This window comes from Amyelois transitella, chromosome 4 (assembly GCF_032362555.1).
Source record: "Amyelois transitella isolate CPQ chromosome 4, ilAmyTran1.1, whole genome shotgun sequence".
NCBI classification, from domain to species: Eukaryota; Metazoa; Arthropoda; class Insecta; order Lepidoptera; family Pyralidae; genus Amyelois; species Amyelois transitella.
In genome coordinates this window covers 7545479-7569304 of record NC_083507.1, presented here as the reverse complement: position 1 = coordinate 7569304, position 23826 = coordinate 7545479, and the positions used below count along the sequence as shown (strand labels likewise).

General features: G+C 35.0%; 1 protein-coding gene across 1 annotated transcript in view; it reads left to right on the top strand.

Annotated features, from left to right (window-relative positions):
• LOC106136926 (cyclic nucleotide-gated cation channel alpha-3) overlaps window positions 1–23826 on the top strand; it is a 91701-nt gene that overhangs the window by 50685 nt on the left and 17190 nt on the right. The window contains exons 5-6 of the mRNA XM_060954551.1: window positions 3381–3878; window positions 18896–19039. Coding sequence (XP_060810534.1) covers window positions 3381–3878; window positions 18896–19039 — 642 coding nt within the window. The remainder of the gene's footprint in view (window positions 1–3380; window positions 3879–18895; window positions 19040–23826) is intronic.

Sequence of the window (23826 nt, the reverse complement as noted above, 5' to 3'; positions counted from 1 at the left end):
GTGAGTATATTATATTTTATTTTTAAAGTAATAAAAGTAAAATATGTAATTGAGACCACGTAAAGGTAACAAGCTGTCTCTAGCGAACCTCGAACTTCGAAGAAAATATCTGAAAATTCAGTTGAATAATGAGAAAGAAAGAGAAAGATTTTATTAGTAGTAAAATACATAATAGAATTTAAGTAGTCATTGAGAAATAACTTTACAATACCTATGCGTAAAACCGGAAACTCAAAGTTTGTAAGATGGGTTTCTAACAATATTATATTGCATTCAAACCTTGCAACTGGAAGTATAATCGAATGTCAAAGCGTTCAGAAAATACGAGTATATCGCTGAGTGTTTGAGTGCTCACTTCAATACATACATTTTGCGAGCAAGAAGTGAAACTAGTACTACGTACCTACCATAAACTTTTCGTTTGCAAAATGCATGACGAATATTTCGGTACATGTTTCAGTCAAAGTTGTTGTTGTTAAGATGGCTCTCGATACGTGAATCCCAACTAATATTATTTATACGAATGTAAGTTTGTTTGTTTGTTTTTTCTTCACGCGTTATCTACTGATCAAATTAAGGACGTCCTGGTAAAGGGTCAGGTCAAAAGTACCCGAAACCGCCGAGCTTGTATGAAGAGAGTTATGAATGTGGACGAAGCGAAAGAAGTATGCAGAGATCGTGGCAAGTGGAAAGAGGTAGTCTCTGCCTACCCCTCCGGGAAAGAGGCGTGATTTTATGTATGTATGTATGTATGTTATCTACTGATCCGATCTTCTTTAAATTGTATCATCATAATTATGAGTATGGAGAAGGGTATAAGGTACTTTTTATCAAGGAAAAAACTATAGTTCCCGTAAAATTTTCATTCGCGTGTATTCTCTTGTAGGAGACACTCAATTCGAGCGGGTGAGGCTGTGGATAAAAGCTAGAAAGGCTATAAATAAATCTGAGACAGTTGCTAGTGCTGCTGTTTTAGATAAATATTCAGTTGTGGTCTTGTTGATGGGTATATAAATTCATAGTGATTGTTTAAATTTGGTTCGGACATCGTATAACTACATAGGCTTCTTTTCTTTCTAGAAGATGATACCACGGGAGCGACGTATACTGTGAGATAAATTAATTATTTGTCAACTGTAAAAACTGCTCTCGGAAAAGATCAGAAAAACTAGAGTGAACTGGGAATGTAGTTAAGAGAAGAAGATAGATTTCAATAGTATAGCGAAGTATAATCACGTCTGTAAATCTAATGGAGTAGACAGAGCCAAAAGTTGTAAGACTCGAAGAGCACTTTTTTAACTGGATAGTTAAATTATCGAATTAAAATTTAGATATTTTTACATAAAATTCGTGACATAAATAGACTACCATCTGCAACCGTGAAAGTGTAGTGACGTCACAGCACCTTTTCAGTCAATACTCGGTGACTGCAGCCGGCGCGAGCTTTTGATGCATCGCTTTCATACACTGAAACTTTAGTTCAAACAAAGCACACAATCCCACACTGACGGAATTCGAAAGTAACTGTGAACTACATTCACTGAATTTTGTCCTTGAATCAGTTGAAAATTTTACCTTCTCAGATCAAAGTTACTCAAGTATTACGATTATTTTAGATTTAGTATATAGATACTATATTAATACAAACTGCTTCTTGATTTATAAAATAGAGGTACTAGTTTCTTTTTTTATTATTTTTATTATCGGTCTTCATAAAACTGCATCTCGTTCGAGATCCGATATTTATGGCTACGGCATTTGCAGGGAAGAAGGAATAGGCATAATTTGAGCTAGTGTGCACCACCTTAAACGTTATCTTAATTGAGGTCAAACGCATTAAAATTCCCAACAAACATATTCAAAATTGAGATTCAAAATAAATAATTGGTACTTTACACTTTGCCTAAGGAATCCGAGAGAAAAAGTCTCCAAATATCTCAATTTAAGATAACTGAGATTCGCCGGCGATCCAAGTTTCGTGACTCAATGCATAGTTTCCAGGAACTCGCCCCTCGAAGATTAAATTGCTCACCTAAATAACTTTTTGTAAGTAAAAGTTTCGAGTTTAGAATCAAACTTAAAAAGTTTTAGTCATTGAGCATTAGCAATTTTTCAATTTAAAACTCGTAATCACTACCCGCTTGTGATGACAAAGAAAAGATTTTATTTATAAAAGCTGATTGAAATTTTATTGTTAAAGAAACAATAATAGACATGTACCTTTATCACCAGCGCAGTTGCCTTTGCGCCAATTAAATTATTTAACAACCCAATAAAATAGCTTCGAGGTAAATGTCTGCGTCAAGCACAAAACAGTCTCACAAAATATAAATAGAACAAAAGGACAAACATTCAAGTGAATGTATTTATTATAATTTTTTTTCGTCAGTTTATGAAATGATTTTTTTTTAATTGAAAATGTGCATCAATTTTTTTTAATAAGCACTAAAATCTGTCATGATTTGTATAAATCAATCTTTTTATATCCTTCATTGTGGCGTGTTCCCAGTTACATCCTCTGTTTTGGATTTCGGTGCCTGGGGTTCGATAAATCTATGTATGTAATGCAAGAAACACAAAAAAAACTTCAAGATTAGTTGATGTAGCAGGCATACATACCTCCTATAGTCTCATATTCAATATTATGTACTATTCGAAATAGAAAATAATTATAGCAAGCGTTCTCTTACATGTATGTATGTATGTATGTTCTCTTACTTAAGTACCTTTTATTGACTATTAAACATATAAATATGAACCGCTCTTTTAAGTGTTTTTTTCTGTATTATTTTTATTTTGAACCAATGTAAAGTCGAAGGGTGGGTTTCGATGTTTTGCCTGAGCCGAGGTTCCTATTGTTCATTGCCTCTTGCTTCGATGAGTTTCCACAATACGTAATCTTATTCGCAACTCTTTCAAGTTTTTGTTTTGTAGGAAATTGATAATTTTTCTTTGTAAGGAAGTAAAATATGGTAAACAAAGAGAAAATTTATTCATTTTATAAAAAAGCTTCATCTCTAAAATGATTTCACTCTATTCTTTACTTAGTAGTATACTTTTACCAACCATTGCCTTCTATAAGTTATATCTCGTAGTGAAAGGTTTCGATTAATCTTTTACCTACGGATTTTGCCTATCACCACGGAGTTTTGGGAGTCACAAGTACAACATACCTTTAAATTTCGTGTTAATTTTAGAGAGGGTTTAAGTAAGGCTCGTTTGGTATACAACGTTATAAAATTAATCACCTTCAATAGGTATTTGTCAATTAAACGTTCAAAATAACTCGGCATATAATCGTAATAAAATCATAAGATGTGTACAATAAGAAATAAATATTGCTTATAAGAATCTAATAAGAAAACTCTCTTTTGTTACAGGCGAGACTTTAATAGTCTGGTTCTGCCTCGATTACTTTTCGGATTTCCTCTACTTGGCGGACATTCTGTTCCACTTTCGTACCGGGTACCTCGAGGACGGCGTCCTGCAAACCGACGCGGCGAAACTAAGAGCGCACTACATGAACTCCACGAGATTCTACATAGACTGCCTTTGTCTACTACCACTGGACTTCCTCTACCTCTCCATAGGATTCAACTCGATACTGCGCTCGTTTCGCCTTGTCAAAATCTACCGCTTCTGGGCTTTTATGGACCGCACGGAGCGACACACGAACTATCCAAACTTGTTTAGATCAACCAGTTTAATTCATTATTTACTAGTGATATTTCATTGGAATGGGTGCTTGTACCATATAATTTATAAAAACAATGGGTTCGGTAGTAAAAACTGGGTGTATCATGACACTGAGACGGCGGACGTAGTGAAACAGTATCTACAAAGTTATTATTGGTGCACGTTGGCGCTCACGACGATAGGTAAGTCCATTTTATTTCTCAACTTATTCTTTTCATTTATGTTCTAGTCGTAGAAACTTCTTTTTCTTAACCATTAACAATGGCGACCAGTAACTGAAATGCTATACATACGTATCATGTGTTTTATATTGATAGACATTATGTCATCTTTTATCTTCGCTTTTATTGACGTTATGGAAAATGTGGCTTCATGTAAAATATTCATCATCATTAGCACTATTCAGTGAACCTACATATTATAAAGTGAAACCCCTATTTTCTCTGTATGTATGTATTCACTAATCTCGGAAAGTTGTGGACGGATTCTTCCTGTTTGAAATGTTGAAAAGAGTGTTTTCTGAGGAAGGTTTATAACTGCAAATGCTCGTGCAAAGCCGAGGGTAGTTTTGGATATTTAACATCTAATTTTATTCTTAAAGTGGTTCGAGATCTGGGTTTCCAATTGATTGGCCAATACGTGTGTAATATTTAATGGAACTTAATATAATAATCATTTTCTTTTTGTAATTTTACTTACATGTTCGTCAAATCCTACAAGCACATCATCCAAAAATAAATAACCTTGTCTAAAAACGTACATTCTTAGATATTTTGATCTCATTAACAGGAGGCAGATATAGCTTCGGGTCGTTAAACCTCAAAGCCTTTAGTATGTTAAGCTTATATTTAGATTGGATTATAACAATAACCATGGCCTTAACCGAAACGATCGTACAATGGGGAGACTGGTTATGATTTTCACTAAATTGTATTTTTAACGTTAGAGATTCGTTCACTAAATTGTATTATATAACATTATACATTGCATGTATCCGACGCAATACGATTATCGTTAAGAAGATTCAGCTTTACCTTCAGCGAATAATAATAACTCTGGTCTTGTTCATTACGACGGCCCTTCCTTGTGGCCCCTTAATTTACCTTTGAAGATAGAAACTTAAAGGCTTCTGGCGCGAGGTGGTATACATAGGGCCCTTGAATTATTTAATCAGGTTAAACATCAATTGATCCACTTATATTGAGGAGAAGGTAGGGGAAAGCATTCCCTACGTTATTTGATACTGTTTTTTGCGATATAATACGTAAATTGTAAATGTTTGCTTTATCCTAGTTTATACAAATTATACAAAAAACAGCTTTATACAAATTTCAAACAAGAAAACTTTTTCCCACAATCTATATATATAAAACTCTTCCGTTACTGAGTGACTGACTGACAGACAACGCACAGTCTAAACTACTGGTCGTAGACAGCTGAAATTTGGAATGTAGGTTCCTTGGGATATGTAGGGGAGCACTAAGAAAGGATTTTTGGAAATTCAAGCCCCAAGGGGGGGAAAAGGGGTAAAAACGTTTCTATGAAAAATCTTATTCCTTGGGTTTATAAACTTGAAACTTGGCATGAACACGTACATAGGCAAGAAAATATGTTTGACATTATTAGTTTTTTCAAACTACCCTCCAATCGTGATTTAGGGGGTGCGATTGGGTGACTGATTTATTAACGCACAGCCGAAACCGCTCGGTATAGGAGTCTGAGATTTTGAACAGAGGTTCCTTTAGTAACATAAGTGAGCACTAAGAAGGGATTTTTGAAATGTCAACCCCCAAGGGGGGGAAACGGGATAAACTGAGCCGGGGCTGCGGGAAAGTTCTAACGAGATACCGTGGCCCCGGAACGCAAAGGGCAACTGAAGGCGAAAAAACGCTATATATAACCGAATACACGTGGGCGAAGCCGCGGGCGGAAAGCTAGTGAATTAATAAAATTTTTATTTTTATTTGAAGAAATATCCTCAAAATACTAACAAACTAAAAAAAACTCTTCGTTTAAAAAAAGTATGTGATTGACAGACTAAATTAAAAACCTCAGCAACTTTTATCTTCTTTATAATACCATTCCGGGCCCAAAAATTGTATGAAAACAATATGAGGGTGTTCAGCGAGCGCGGCCCCGGAACGGTCGTCGTTAAAGTAGATGACGTAGATTATGTGACGCCATTTTAATATAATTTCGCATTTAATGCTCGTAAAACCTCTTGAAACATCTAACTAGCGTTCTTGGAGAATTCTTAACGTGAATTATGCGTGTGTGCATGTGTTTGGATATTTATCGGTGAAAGATTTAGTTTAATTTGAATTTAGATAGTAATAAAAATAACGTATTTGGTATCACGAATTATTCTATAGTACCTGGGCGTCCTTTCTCACCGATCACCTCTGGATCATTTATTCTTGTTATAAACTCTTGTGGTACAATATACTGACTTCCTTTTTGAAAAAGAAATACTTAATTAGTATTTTATTGAAAAATATATTAAGCTGCCTGAATATTGAACGCAACTGCGACTTTTATCGAGCGATGTCAGCTCGAGTGTCGACATACTGATCACTGTAACATCGTTTCTACTCATGTGGTATTTGGTACTGGCATAATATTAAAAAAGAACACTATTAAGTTTTCTACTAAAAAATATATTAAGCTGCCTTAATATTGAACGTTAACTGAGATAAAGCTCCTTGTCTCGAGCGCTGTCAGGTCGAGTGTCGACTCACTGATCACCACTCGATCGTTTTATCTCGAGATGTCTGACACAACGACGTGTGAAGATTAGTCTGGGCTAATATAACTAGGCTGTATATGTAATATTTTTACTTAGGTTTGATCTTTTTATTAGGTTAATAAGCTAACTTAGGTTAACACAGTAATATATGTGTAATGTATTAAAAAATGCTTTCGAAATTCTGAACTCGCACACGTGATAGTTGGAATATTTTTTTTTTCAAGATATTATTATAATATAATAGCCTAGCATTCATTCTCCTAGTAGGTCTACTAGCGTAGCATTCATTTTCGTAGTAGGTCTACTAGCGTAGCATCCATTCTCGTAGTAGGTCTACGAGCGTAGCATCCATTCTCGTAGTAGGTCTACTAGCGTAGCATCCATTCTCGTAGTAGGTCTACTAGCGTAGCATCCATTCTCGTAGTAGGTCTACGAGCGTAGCATCCATTCTCGTAGAAGGTATACGAACGTAGGCCTAACTGTGACTACTAGCCATTGGTTACAACTTATTATCGGTACTTAACAGCTGGCACACACACTATGTTTTTCTTCATTATCAGCCCAGCATAGAAATAGTACAAGCTTTTCATTTTGATAATAATCACATAGATTGTGTAACAAATTTATTCATAGTTCTGTTAAATCCATGAATACAAACAACATAAACTAGCTTAGTATTAGTGTGCTCTCATATAAAGTCCAACTATTGGCTTCACTGCACTCTATTTCCGCAAGCAAAGTTGATACAAAGTTAAGCAAATGTTGCGTGAAGTTGCACGTCCGAAAATTGTTTCATTTATCTTCCGTAATAATAAAGCTCCACTAAATTGTATGAATAACACGCGAGGATGAAGTATCTGGGAGCTTTTCCCGTACAAATATCAATCGTTTGCACAAGCAAGAATATTTTCATTTGCATTTTTGTTGGCATAAAAGCTCCAAATTTGCTAGGTTTGTAAGCTTTATCTGAAATATAAGTGACACGATTTTAGGTTACAGATCCATATAATATTAGACTCTGCCATTACCTGTTATTGAGTAACTGGACAATGCATAGCATAAAAGTGGTCATTCTTAAAAAAATCACAAAAATTAAGTTCCTTAATTTTTTCGTGTTCAAGAGTTATTCGCCGGCTAAAAAATTTTCGTATTAAGTTGAAATAATTATACATTACAGATATACAAACGTTCAGTTTAAATAGTAACGTTAAAACCACATCGAAAATAGCAAAACCGCTGTAAATTTGTACTCAGTCAACTATGTACCGTTAAACAATTACAATTTGTAATAATACCGTACAGTGAATAACAATAGTCGTTGTGTGGCTATATTTTAGACCTTATTTCCTGAACTTTGTCGATGGCAGTTCCCGATACACAGGCTCCCGGAGGTCGCCATTTTCCGGTATAAACATGGAGTTAATTGCAGGAAAGATAGCTTATTCCTTCGGTGAATATTGAATAAATCGAAGCTCTCGATAATAAGTGGTATATTGTGTTGTCTGTACGTCTATTTTATTATTTATGGTGGAATGTTCTCTGCTAGGGCGCCTAAAGGAAAGGTAATATACTTGATTTATTTTTTGTAGGCTAGCAACCTGTCACTATTTGAATCTCAATTCCATCATTAAACCATACAGCTGAACGCAGGTTTTCAGTATTTTCCAGACTGTAGGCTATGTCTTCCTCGCAAGGGTCTATATCCATATCAGTCATTATATTTATGTTGTATGTAACAGGACATAAATATAATGACTTTTATATCCCTTTACTTTTAACCCAAAAGTAAACAGGCATTTGACCTTGTATCATAAGGAAGATTGAAGTCAAACTCATTCCAGTGGAAGCACATTTCTCTCTCTCTCTAAATTTCTTTAAAAAGTATTTACTAATTAAATATCATGCCAGGGTTTTATATAGGGGGAACGCAGAATGTTCTGGTCAAAAGCCAGGATCAGGTCCGGCAAGTAATAATCGTATGAAGGTCTCGACCCTGCTAACAGGGAAACCTAGTAATGTAGGTATATTGTTTAAATACGTCGATAATGTACAAAAAGAGCGTAAAGGACGTAAGCGAAAATACATAATCTTTGGCTATCCCTGGAAAAAAGGCTTTATCTAAATTAAAGTGGACATTTATAGGTATGTCAGTTAAACAAACTAACATATCAACGGTTGCTTGTATTGATTTGAAGTTAGACCCTGTCCTTAAGTAGGAGAGCAGTAAGAGAGAGAAATTCCCGAAATAAAGGGTTTTCTCGCTACTTACTCTACTTTCTACGCTGGCGAAGCCACAGGCGTTCTGTAATATATCAATACGTAAACATCAGCTACCTAAAGATAAACGAGAATACTGTACGTGTGTACGCAGCCGCGCAGTCGCTACAGACTTACTGCGGTCTTGCAATTTCCCCAAAGACCTGCAACTTTTCTTACTAAAGTTCCTACAGGCACATTGTCTGATATATTTGTTTTGTAAATTTAAACAATTTGAGAAGGTATATTGTTGGGTAACTGAACATTTATTTGGTACTGTTGGTGGATGCGATACATTATTGGAATTTGAAAAAAAAAAACACAAATTAAACCGGAACAGATATGCCGATAAGATTTTACATTTATTTAGTTCAAAATGAGATAAAAAGTATTATGATCATGCATGCAAACGTTTTAAATAAATTCTATAATAAAATTTAAAAGTGACGTTTCATTTTTGTCGACATTGTTGGGTGTGTCTTCTTCGTAACAGATAAAGGCGTAACAGTGACAGTGACCAGTGTGGTCTGTTAACAGTAAAAACAAAGTTTTAGCCAGCCAGGAAAGGTTTTAGGCTAGGGCTAGCAAACTCTCACTACTTTGAATCTCAATTTCATCACAAAGCTATCAAATTAAACGAACCTTGAGTTTTGTAACTGTTTCAGACCTGTCCATATCCTAAGAGATAGAGACGCGATGTGTGTGAATACACTGTAGGTGACGACGTTCGTTAGACACTTGTTCTGATGCGTAACTTTTGTAACGTTTTATTTTTAGGTTCTAGGTAAAGATAAAATCAGATGTGTTTAAAAACTGTGACAATAAAAAATATTATGTATAGGTATATTTGGCGATGTTTACATAGCTCACATAATGTTAATACAGTATTAAGATGATGACATAGCTCTTCTTTCATAAAATTAAAAAAAGCCCCTTTAACGATTTGTAACAAAAACAGTTCTACCTTTTATTGTTTCCACCTGTATGTGAACCAACCACATTTTTTGTCAGCGAGAGAAAATTTCTGTTATTTTTTTATTTATCGGTTTTTTTAACAGCAGCTGACAATTCCGAACCATTATTTGATAAAAAGCGAGGAAAATGGGATGAGAAGCGGCATTCAATGGCTCCACAAAGCATTCAAAAATCGTCCTCAAGGGACTCGTTCGATCAAAAGATAGCGTGAAATATGATAAGAAGCGACGTTAAGTATAAACAGACTTGCTGTACAAAGTTAAAGTGTATTTGGAAGGTTATTTTTATTTATATAAGAGGAAATTTTTTATAAATTTATCTCGTAGAAATATTGAACTTATATGGTACTCATATAATTTAAAAATAAAAAAAATATATATTTACTATTTTTTTAATATATTTAAGTACTAAATATCTAACATTTTTACATACATACATGTAATATCCCTTGCGGGATAGACAGAGCAAACAGTCTTGAAAAAACTGACAGGCCACGTTTTGCTTATTCATAGAATTGATATTCAAAAAGTGACAGATTGCAAACACCCCTCGCCTAAATAAGTCTCAAGTTATTAACTAGCCTATCCTTCAGTCGCCTTTTACGATATCCATGGGAAGGAGATAGAGTGGCCCTATTCTTTTTTGTATTATTGCCGGGAACCACAGGGCACTAAACACACTTTTTACATATTTTATAATGCCTTGATAAATAAATAGACAAACATTGACCGCATATTGTACTAATTAATTGCTTTATTTTACATTCGTTTTGAGTTTAATTAATTGATATATAATGTCAAAGGCATCCCGTTGCGTTGTTATAAAATGATCGAGTGAATTTATATTGCCAATATTTCAGAAGATACTAACCGCAACACAAAACAAAAATAGTCCAAATTGGATTTTTAAAACCAAAACTAACCCAAACTAAACAAAACTACTTCCTTATTAACATTCTTAGTTAGAAGAATAACAAATACCGAAGGAAATATACGAAGTTTACAAAAATATCTCAACTTCTGATCGGTTTGTTTTACCGATATCCGATTGGCAAATAAAGCCAAACTCTTTTGTAAGGTAAAATTCAAAAGAGTAAAATCGGTTTCCCTCATTCTTGCCTTCCATTCAGCAAATATTGATTGGAAAATGTTTGAAATGTAGTCGCGAGGGGTGTATGATACCTTGTATTGTGTGATCAGGTTTTGTAGGGATGTTGGGCCCTTTCAGGAGTTATGACATTTTGTGACGCAAAGAAAGACTGTTGTGCGACTTGTCGCCCGCGCTAAGGGACCTTTTATTGATGGATTTCATCCGAAAAAATGTTCTATCTATCATCTGTCCTTATTATATCCACTAATCGAAAAGTGCTTCGCTTTAGCTTTTGTTTAATATCGAGCCGATATTAAATTTAATAGGCTGTGATCTTGAGCCCCAAAACTATATTATTTAATAGTATATTTATGTACAACACAGTTTTTGAAAGACTGACTGGCCACGTTCAACTGTTAAGCTTAATGATAGAATTGAGATTCAAATAGTGACAGGTTGCTAGCCATCGCCTAAAAGAAGAATAACAAGTTTATAAGCCTATCCCTCAGTCGCCTTTTACGACATCCATAGGAAAGGGGACGGAAACTACCCGGCACCAAGTAACAAATATCAAATCTGTAAATGTTATTACACCTACGATAGTAATTTGGACTGTCTGATAGCGGCGAGAAAAGCAGAGGGGAATAGATCCAAATGCCGTAGTCCAAAGCGATGGTGGATCTGATTGGTGTTTTCAACCTCTTAGCGATCTCCGACAAGTTGGAAACATCAATTTCCCTGCATTGCACCAAGCAACGAATCGCAACTGATGGTAGCAAATGGTTGACAAAATCAGGAGTAATGATACTCAGCAACGAGTTATCTATTAAGAAGAAGAATAAACCTACATGTACCTACTACAATATAAATATTTGATGCAACACGATGACAACGACAATATTCGCTTACTTCTCTCTTACAAACTTAATAAGGGTTTACCATCACGTATGTCTAGCGGTGGACAATTCTATAGTGCCGAACAGATAATGAGGCTATCTGTGTTACCTGCAATTTTTTATATGTTTATGATTACTATGTAATTTATGTTCAAACATTTGAAATGTTAACCGAAATAATGACAAGAACTATATTCCAACATATTAGTTAAATCAACATGATACAAACACGATTTTCTATAATTCACATTATCTAAAGCGCCATATTCAAATTCATGTTACTTTTAATTAAAGCCCAAATGAATATAAATTGATATGATCATAAACAGATAAATTGTTCGTAAATTCAAATGCGATATAATTAGTGCACAGAGTATAAAGAGGTACAGAGCGTTCATTACACAGTGCATAAATTAGTACGGTGTTACGCTTCAGTTCGTTTTCATATTGTAGTTGCTAAATGAAGCCAGCATCGACCGTTTAGGTCGAATCAGCCAATTGTTATGCGAACTTGATAACAGTTTCGTTAAATTTTGTGCTAATGATTGTCTGTTTTGTTTTGAAAGGCCTTTTTGTGTGCAAAGAGTGGCTAGTTCATGGTTATTCTTTAAATAAAACTGCCACAAAACAATACGAACATATTTTTTTCTTTCGAATATTTTACAAGACATCAATAATTTTCTTTTATTGATAAATCAGTACAAACTTAAAGTAAGCTAAAACTGACAGATTAAATATCAGAGATTAAATTGACGAGAATGTTTGTATGAAGAAACAAGTTCCAATTTAGCTTTCTAATTACCTACAGACTGAAAAGAAACTACTGTTTGATTAGAGTTACGCAACTGTGAAGTAAGTTATAATGAGATTGATTTACTACTATTGGTCGAATTATACACCACAACTTATATACCAAAGATAATTGGGAAAGTTTAAATCAACTCAAAATCTTGATATACCTATTTCTTAAAGACTTTGTAAGTGTTATAAAACGGCGGTATTAAACAGAAAGCCATTAAGTCGTACAATTTGTATTTCAAGTTAAACGTGGTCTTTTCGAGACTGTTGTCTTTTCGACACTTACGGGATAGACGAGTCTGTCTATCCCGTAAGTGAAGAAACCTGATATTTGTAGATATGTATCATTTGATAACATTAAAGCGGCAAGTAAAGATTCAGTGCTCTCTGGTTCTGCACATGACAAAGATCTGCAAGTCTGTGACTGTTAAGAATTTTATGATGTTATTAATTTGAGGTCTTGGTTACATCAGTAAGTGCCACCAATTTCAGTCACCTGTTAACGTACCAGAAAAAAAGGTATGCGTTAATGAATTAATCAGGGTATCGTACGTATCACATCGAAAGGCTGTGTACTTATAAATAATTAAGTTTATTTTTTAATCTATTACAATTTATTAATCGAAAATATTGGTATAAGAATCCGCAAAGCAGGTTTATGTCACAGCAGAGAAGAGCCAGTAATAAAATTATATAGTGTGTAAAAATTTATCAAATCTTTACACACTATATCATTAATTTATAGAAACTTGTCTCAAATTGGGTTATTTAAAAATATTACGTCATAGTAGTATAAAATATTTCATTATATTTTCTCGATGTATTTCCGAACGGCACGAAGTGAGAATACAGTGACTGGTACCGACGTGCTATGCCTCCGAATGGACCTCGCGCGTCACTGTCATACCCTCCTCACGGTGTATGCCGGCCGTTTGTGGAAATATGAACGGTGTAGATAAATAATTTAATTTGTAGCGGTCTTCGGAAAATATGAATTGAACCCCTTTTGAACTTTTGATGTTTGGTTACATCCGGTTATATTCTGGCATTTATAGTAAATATTACAGATAAATATAAGATTGATGATGTATAAAGCGAGTTTATTCACATCGTAAAAGTCCTTAAATTATTCTTCGCAATAAACAGCAATTTTTGTAACAAATTTTTTAATCCAACTTATATTATAAATATGAAAGTAATTTGTTTGTTGGTTGTCTCTTCACGCCTTATCTACTGAACCAATCTTCTTACTCTTGCTAGAATGATACACAAATTATAACACAATTTATTTCGTAAAATTTAAAATATTAATGAATGATGGCCGGTCGACCAGACACATTAAAAGGATTCTTTGTAACATAATATTGGTTAGTCTGCTGTTTCATTGTTGTTATGACATCGGATAAAGGTCCATTGTATAGAGAGGATTCTATTAAAATACCTATTGCTTCCATAAAATAATAAATATCCATTTAGGTATTTGATCCCCACGAAGTATTATAGAATGCTTAACTATATTTTATGTTTTTTTTATTTAAAATATGAATTATGTTAATGAAAAATTAGTATACCTAATTAATGCGCACGAAAAATGGTTTAGATTTCCGAGAGGTGAAAAAGTTTATGCCAATTTTTCTGGAAACTTTTTCAATTTTTCTTTTCTCAGAAACCTAATCAGTCCTTTTGCGAGATATTATACCCAAAAACGTCTAGTATTTTTAGACGGGTATAAAAACATAAAAGGAAAATGTTCAAAGAAAAGAATATCGTGAATATGTTAAAAAAAATCATATCAGATTTCCTATGAATTTTAATTTATTTTGCAAACAGTTCCCTCGCTCAACTTTGACACATTAGTTTTCTTAATCAACATTTGAGCGGCTTTACATGTCTAATCTCCGTGCATTAAATTTACATAGAAGAATACCTTGCGGCGCGAAAGTTGTTCACTTGTCTTAAGACTTAAGTTTCATCGGGATGCGAACAAAGGCAGTCTAAGGGACTCCGCAATGTCACTTTACAGAGGAGACGTCCAATCTACTCCGCTCATTTCATTGTTTGTAAACTTTGGCAGTTTCAAATGAGTGGTGACATTTTAAATCAAGAATTTAGCGTATTTAAGCGTATTTCCATTGTGGTCTGTGAAAATATACAATATACATTTTCATCGCGATAGTTTCATTGCCAAATGGCAAAAAAGGAACCCTTATTGTTTTGACCCTCTATCCACACAACAATTAGGGCAACCCCATACTTGACGTCTTTCGAGTCGTCGTCCTACTAACGTCTACGCAGCGTAGTTGTAAGATGCACATTAGCGCTATTCGATGCCGTGTGACGCTGGCTGCGACGACGACGCCTGAAAGCCGCCAAGTGTGTGAGGGCTCTAATTCGGGGACTACGCGTACAAAGTTGTAATTTGGAAGTTACTCATAGTTGTAATGTATGAACCACTAGAAAATGCCTTTAATATTATACTGATAAATAAAATGTGAAAAATGAAAAAATCTAATGACATGGAATACAAACCATAATTGTTTTGAACAAACTTGATAAAAAAGAGGGAACAAAATTGTAAGAGAAAAAGGAAAATTTGAATATTTCGATTAATAAGTATATTTTAATCAAAATCTGTTATCGTGCCACTTTACAAAGGAAAAGGGTCACAGCTGGACTGCAAAAATTATCGTGGTATAAGCCTGCTTAGCGTCGTCGGCAAATTGTATGCTAAGGTATTGATTAATAGAGTCAGGAATGAAACTGATGACAAAATATGGGATGCTCAAGCGGGATTTCGAAAGGGAATGGGATGTACTGATCAGGTCTTTTCCTTGCGGTGCATAGCCGAAAAGTTTTTGGCCAAGAGTCAAAAAGTCTATTGCACATTCGTAGATCTGGAAAAGGCCTATGACAGAGTTGAGAGGAATGAATTGTGGTCAGCACTTTCTATGCATGGGGTGAGCAGTCTCTTAATACGAGCACTGAAATTATTATATGAGGATTCGAGTGCTTGTGTCAGGATAAACGGAGCGCACACTGAGTGGTTTAAGATTGAGAAAGGCGTTAGGCAAGGATGTGTTGCGTCACCGTGGCTGTTCAACCTATTTATGGATAGCTGTTTGACAGATTTGAAAGAGTCTAAAAGTGGATTAAGGATGAATGAGTTACTCGTCAAATGTCTGCTCTATGCCGACGATCAGGTTATACTGGCGTCATCAGCGGAGGAGTTACAGGAGATGGTAAACTGTATGCATGAAGCTTTAAAAGAGAAAGGAATGAAAGTGAACGTAAGTAAAACTAAAACACTGGTTTTTGAAATGGAGAAAGAAATGACAGCATGTAATATTTTGATTGGAGGAGAAAAAGTGGAGCAAGTGAAAGAGTTTGTATATCTAGGATCAAAGTTTACATCAGATGGCAAGTATGATAGTGATATTGAAAGGAGAGTGAACGCGGGGAACATGGTGAATGGAGCTTTGCATGCCTTTATGAGCAGTCAGAAACTATCCAAAAAGGCTCGACTGGCTGTGCACAGGGGCGTGTTGGTCCCGACATTAATGTATGGGAGTGAAAGTTGGGTATGGCAAAAGAAGCATGAAAGCAGAATAAATGCAGTGGAAATGAGAGCGTTAAGGAGTATGATGGGTGTGAAATTGAGTGACAGGATAAGGAACAGAGTGATAAGGGAATGTTGTGATGTGAAAGAAGATGTAGTTACAGGAATAGAAAAGGGTATGTTAAGATGGTTCGGTCATGTGGAGAGGATGAATGAAAGCAGGTTGACTAAGCAGATATACAAGGAGAGTGTGGAGGGAAAGGTCGGAGTGGGAAGACCTAGACGAACGTATCTTGATCAAATTAAGGACGTCCTGGTAAAGGGTCAGGTCAAAAGTACCCGAAACCGCCGAGCTTGTATGAAGAGAGTTATGAATGTGGACGAAGCGAAAGAAGTATGCAGAGATCGTGGCAAGTGGAAAGAGGTAGTCTCTGCCTACCCCTCCGGGAAAGAGGCGTGATTTTATGTATGTATGTATGTATGTTTAATCAAAATCAAAATTAAAAGTATATATAATATATCATTCAGGTATGGAGTTTCTATATATGTCTCATTTTCATAGATCAAAATATTCTTTTGTTATGTCATCCCAAACGGCCTATACAATTTAGTTTAATAACGCTATCAATAAAAAGAAATTCGACCCCGTTGTCGCTGTCATCTCTAGAGAGTCGATCCGTCTTCTGTCGACCGTACCTGCTTATATGGATCTCCGGTCCCCAGGCACCGATATACTTCAACTACTCCGTACAGTTTTGATGTAACTATACGTAGCGATATGAGCACTTATCATGAAGAATCATAGGTAGAAGACAATAAAGTAACCGTTGTAGCTTGTGTTTTTGTTTTATATAGCTTGAGTTTGATATTTAAAACAAAATATATAAGAAAGGTATTAAGGCCATTTGTTTATGATGCCGTTAAAACAATTTCCATTAAATAGTATGTCAACTATTTCGTCGACGTATTTAAAAGAGTAAAATTTGCTCAATATTGTCTAATAAGTATTAATCTTTTTAGGTTTTTGAATTCATAATTTTTTCATTGAATCACTGCAATAACAAATATGCAACTGAATATATATAAGGAAAGTGATTATGACTTTTTTTTTATTTTTTGCAAAAAATAATCATTGAGTCAAGCAAAATAAAAGAGTAGTTCGCCATAATTGTATAAAAATAAGAGGAAACATGAGCTTAAAGATATATTTTTTTGTTAATGTTCAGTAAATACTCGCAATTAAAACACAATATGTTTAAAAAGGCTTAAATGTTTACAGACGAAATCTGAAAAATCTTTTACGGCCATATCAAGTTAGTTGACAATATACGGCGACTTTTAAAGCAAATTCGCTTTTTCACGTGTCCCTGTCACAGGTGGTGGGGATAAAGTACTTACACGCGGAGCTTAATCTGACATTGACTCGGGCGCGTCGAGATAAAAACGTAGCGGTACTTTTTACTTTAATATCTGCCGTACCCGACTGGATAAACATAAAAGCAAGCTTCACTAGCTACGACATCCATGGGAACGAGATGGAGTGGTCCTATTCTTTCCGCAAGGGATATAGACGTGATTTTATGTATGTATGTATGTTGATTAGCTATGTAAAAATGTGGGCAGCAGTTTCTTTCTCCATCTTATTTTAAAGTATTGATATTGCATCCTCATATGCAAATCGTTGCTCTTACAGAAGAAGACATCATGAGCAACCTTAGTGTTTGGCAAAATAATACGCACGTATAAAACTTGTGATATTTTTGCCTGACCCGAGCGTCAAAGCATTTAAGGATATATTCATCATCTTTCAAATATTAGTGTGAGTTGTAAAACGTGTGTATTAAAAAGAATTGGATACAGTTATTACAGTCTACTTTCTGCGTAGTAGCAACCGGCTTAGAATTTATTTGTGCACTGTCTGTTAGGTTCTAATCCCGTCATCGCTTCCTATGATATTCAAAATCGACTCAAATAGACCATTATAGAATATAACTGACTGGCTGGTGTATGTATATCCTGTTGCACACCTCTGTATAAGTTATAGGGTAGGAAATAATTTTCTAGCTTATTACTTTGCTACTTTTTAAACTGTGACAACGCCCAAGTCGTACCGTGATTCATACATGTACCACCACCCTAACCTCAAACCACTTTTCAATAGGTTTTGTCAGATATGATGCATTCCATTTTACCGCTTATTTGATGCGTGATATTGTTTTATTTTGTGCTCATTTTGTTGCCGTGTCGCATTAAAATTCATTTGTTTTATTTAAATGGAGCCTGGGATAAAAGCCACGTTCCCAATTTGGCTGTTCGGATTATGTTCGGATATAAACGCAGACGTAGGTAATAAAATAGGCAGGTGTATTAATCATATGCGATGCGGATAATTGGATTATATTAACTGAATAATTATGTTTTTTCATTTACTATGAATATTTTTGTGTCGCGTGAAATACCAACTATATTTTAAAATATGTAGGTATACTATGAATGATTTCAGTTTTTTTGTGTGTTTATGTGATAATGTTAATATAGTAATTTTGCTACAACTTTTACAAAACATTTGGCAAAATCAATGGCAAACCGCCTGGTATCATTTCAAAGCCCTAATAGTATTTTTGTGCTTAAGTCGCTTTCTACAACATTCATAGGGAAAATCAGAACGTTCTTTTCTGCTGTGATAAAAACCGTTGTGGGTAGGGATTTAGAATTGAAATATAGCATGTTGTTTTCAAGTCATCTATGGGAGTACTAATAGAAGATTCCTCGGAATTCACACGGAAAGGGAAATTAATGTTTCGCTTTACTTGGATGAAGCCGTGAGCGTTCTTCAGTAAAGAAATAAAATACTAGAGTTTTACAAGATAGTTTAATTTACAGGTGACCTGCCGCGGCCGCGCAGTAAAGGAGAGTACGTGTTTGTGATCGCGCAGCTTCTGTTTGGCCTGCTGTTGTTCGCCACGGTGCTGGGCCATGTCGCTAACATCGTCACCTCGGTCAGCACGGCCAGGAAGGAGTTCCAGGGTAAGTGTATCCAGGGTAATCGAATCAAATAAATGTTTGTCCATCTTTCATGTCAAAACACCTGAAACGATCTTCATGAAATTTTTCATACAATATGGTTTGGAGTACAAAGAACGCCTACTTTTGTAGGCCGGATTGAGCCGCGGGCGGAAGTAGTTATCTTTACATACTTTTCATTTTTATTTTCTACTTCACATTCTTCTTAATATAGTTCGCCGTTTGACGAAAAATTATCGCTTTATACAAAGATAATTGTTTCTTAGTGTCATATGTTTGCAGGTATACCTATGTGCAGCCCTTTCAGCACTCTGTAGAATTATTTGTGTTTTTTCGATACCTTCGGGCTTAAAGGGCATAACCAGATTCTACTGAAATTGGGATTATATCTGAATGTGAAATCACATACTAGTACTGAAGTTATACTGATATTTTCATTAGGATAAATAATAAATCATGTGTCTGTTTGCGAGGTGAGAGTCAGTGCTTCTTCTACGGCCCATTCGTTCATTATATTTAAATATCTATAAAAATACATAAAATTTCCTCTAATTTGAAATATAAGTGATTAAATATTTTAATTAGTTGAAAAGATAAATTACTTGTTACGCTGTGCAAAGATACAAAAATAAAAACCCTGTTTGGTGAGAATTTTTTTACATTTACGAACTGAACAAGATAATTAAAATAGTAAAATATTCCGTCTTTTATCAATTTGATATTTTTTTTCTGGCACGGCTAAGAAGCTCTAATAATTTTAAAGAAATTCGTTACATCTATTGAAAAAATTTGCGAACCCGAAGAACGTAGGTTTCTAGCGACATATTACAAATTGCCATGTATTAACTATTTGTCTCACAGACAGAACCGTGCCGTATATCCAGTATTTAATAAATCTTATAAAGGGGAAGTTCCGAAGCAAACGGCACGCTGCGCCGCGGCGGCTGTCGCATTAGCGTACTAAGCAGGTATACGTGACCCCACGTGCATAGTACGTGCCTCGTACTCAGCAGACAGCCCACGAAACAATCTCCACTACTATTTTAACCGCTTTGGTGATAAATGTACTTATGTACCTTTTGTTTTCGGTCGCTTTAAAAGTGGCAGCGCTGAGGTCAAGGGCACGCTGCCGCTTGGTTTTTGAACTGTTATTTCAACGAAAACAATATTTTACTGTTTGCGCTCTTTTGCGCGGTGACTTTGTCATCGAGACCAGTTACAGCATTTTTTTTTTTAATCTTGATATTGGATACGTTATTTTAAATTGTGAAGAACCGTGATCAATTAATTACACCGAACTTTTTACATTTTAAAGACTTGTTTTTCAAGCACTATTTATAAAAAAGTACTCAATAATACTTTGGTGGTTATATTTAACATAATCATATTACTTTACACCTACAATAGAGTCCACTCTGCCATCGGAAATTTAACGCCAGCACAAAATCATTGAGACTTTAACTCAATAGTTAGTAGTTTCCTCACTAATCAATTCGAAGAATGGCCAAGAAGAGTGTTTTATACACAGAGACCGGCAAAGTGTCAACAACTTTAATTAGCGCTGCATCTCGGTTGAAAAGACAATGGCGCCGACAGCAGAGAGCAGGGTGAATCCGTGACCTTCCTCGGTGGCGCTGCAGCGAAATAGGTCAGCGGCTTGAATTCTATAAATAGCTCGGCGAAAGTCGGGCGCCGCCCCATCCCAACTGCCGCGTCCCGCCGCCATCGATCTGCCTCCAGCTCCCCACGCGCTCCACGCCCGCTCCAGCCAAAGCCTAACAATTCGACAATAAATTGATCTACTGCCTGCTTGCCCAATGGCGATTGAGACGAAACACATGGCACCGTGCCGAGATAGAACGAAAATAATCAATTCACTTCGAATGTTCGGCAATGTTTGTTTAGGATCCAAAGTGCAGCAAGGGTTAATAAATTAAAGTATTAGCTATTTGAAAAGAATAATGGATGATGAAAAATTAACAATCTTTAGTAGGGTCCATACTTTGTTTTGTTTTGTATTTTATAACATCTAAGATCTAGTAAAACCACATTTAGGTACATGTTAGAAAAGTCGATAACAAGACACACTATTGCAAGACAGGGCTTAAGGAATATAACATTTATATTATTTACATTTAACGTATTTCAAAAAATACCATGAAATAATATATTCAAGTAGAATAATCTTACATTCTACTTTATAACTTGGTTCTAAATTGTATCGTATAACGTGTCTTTTCGTCCGGCCCGCTGCGTCAACCCGCCACATCAACATACTCTGTCAACATTGTCACAGACATCCCATGTGTGTGATTGTGTACAATATATGTAGGGATGAGATATGTATTGATGTAAGCATACATAACTATAGAAGACTAAATAGCAAGCTTCATTCTACTATTCTATGGGGAGAGAGATTATTCCATTTTCTACTTGACCACCAATACCATTTTTTATTTTTGTTACTTATTTTATATGCCCTGGTAGGAAAATATACAAATTATTTAGTATGTTACTATTGATTTCTGATTATTAAATCTTATCAGATATAATCATCGTTTTAATGTGTTGGATTAGCAATCTTATTTATACATCAGTTACGGGATTTCCTTATTAAAGCTTAAGCTAACTTGAAAGATATTTTTTTATTTACCACGTCTGCGATTTATGTGGCATATTTTAAAAACTCATCTTCTCACAATGCGGAGAAAATAAAAACGTGAACAGCGAATAAGTATAAAAAGAATCTCCGTCAACATGTTTTACTTTTATTATAAAACATTGTATGACAAAATCTTCAAAGAAAATAAATTTAGATTAAAAAATTCAGTTACTACGTTTTAAGTTTAGTGTGTCGTAAACGAGTCTCGAAAGTATTTTATGTGCGCGGATGAAGTTAGGGTTATGTTTGGAATGTAGTAAGTAGAATGTATAGCGGTTATGCGGCTATGTGAAAAGACTTCTTCTTCAGGGAAATGCAACTCACGAATGTACATATATCTATTATTGCTATGTTTTGAACATGGTTGAATTTTTTTTTATACCTTTACTAGCTGCTCGTGTTTTAATTTAAAATAGCTATTATATTGTTGTAACTTTATTATATTTTCCGTCAAGCCACACATTTTTGAAATTTTTGCATACAGATTAGACAGAGCCAACTGGTTTAATGATGTAAGTACAATTTACAAAGTAAATGTCACAAATTTTATAATGTTAACACAGAAAGTTGAATTTAATTTATAGGATTTTAAATAGATATATGAATGCTCGTCCATGCCTACGCGTTCGTTCAATTTCATCAACCGTAATGTACCTGTGCTCACGAATTCACAACTTAAATAACGTAGATACTAGCTCCCAACTTGAGTAATGAAATACAACATTGGCCAATCCCGTAACTTACAGCAAACTTGGTACATCCTAAACACACGTAGATACATACATCACTTACATCATTTATAAGAATGCAAGACTAATATGGAGCAGATTCTTAGGGTACTGCATTGATGTTATTATTTTAACAATAAATTATTATTACCATACTAGAGAATGCCTACGGTTTTACCTGCATAAAATAAAAAATCCCGTTTTTAAGTTACCGCAAGAAAATTCTGTTAAATCTTATTAGTGCACCACTCACATAAAGAAGTGTACTGAACTACGAACTGTACGTAACTGAACTCAATATATCAGTCAGTCAGTATCCTCTATAAAGAGTCTCTCCCATCTTTGCATGTTCTCAGTTGCACCCCCTGCTACGATGCTTCGGGGCCGGGCACTTGTTTATATTAGATAACCATTATTCTTCTATTTCAACACATACGGACCCCAAACAATGTCTGCAAGCAATTAATCGAGCTGTTCCGGTATTAGTCAGATAGTCAAGTAGGTGAGTTCAATAGTCTAGATTTAGTAGATCGAGACGAGTTTGGAGTGCAATGTAAACAATCCAGTGCAATCGCTTTCCTGCCAAGTACCTAGTTTATATTCAAATGGGCGATCGTTCTTTGGCGTCATACCGTACCTGCGACAGTCTTTTCGCAATATTGAATTCAACGAACGACGGTACACTATGAAAGAACGGAGATACTCGTACATCCGATATTGTTATCTCGTGTGTTTATGTATTTCGATTTTGCAATACATGAACACTATAGTTATGTGATTTAAAACTAATTTGCTTTAGATATTTTCATGAAAAAAGAAATTGATTTAATCCGGCTTTGAGTTTTATGTGCAAATTAATTAATTTTAAAGATTTTAGAAAAAATATATAACAACATTTCAGGGGTCATAATATTTTATCAATAAATTACAAGAACGAAAGTCAAATAATCCAAATAATCGGAAATACAATATCAGCTTGTAAATATTAAGCATAATGATCGTCGCATCACGTCGTAATATCTGTTCTAAAATTGCGCCTCATTTACTAAATAAGCTCTATTTTCCTCGTTTTCGCAAAAAAGTGTTCCACAAAACCAATGTAGCGTGGTCCACGTGGGTCGATGTCTGTGGACGCTGCCAGTTTCGTCGCCATAGTATAAAATAACCACAGTACAGAATGTGTAGTCTACAAATTCTATCGCTCTTTATTTGTTTATGTACACAAAAGAGCATACATTGTAGTACAAAGGTGCTATTTATTTCATTAGAATCTCTTTCAGTAGACCAACGAGTGAGAAGCTCTTTCTTAATATTGTTAACCGATATTGTTGGGAAATCCTCTTTTAGTGTACCCCTAGATCATATTATTATGTGGAACCTACATGCCAAAGATTTTACCT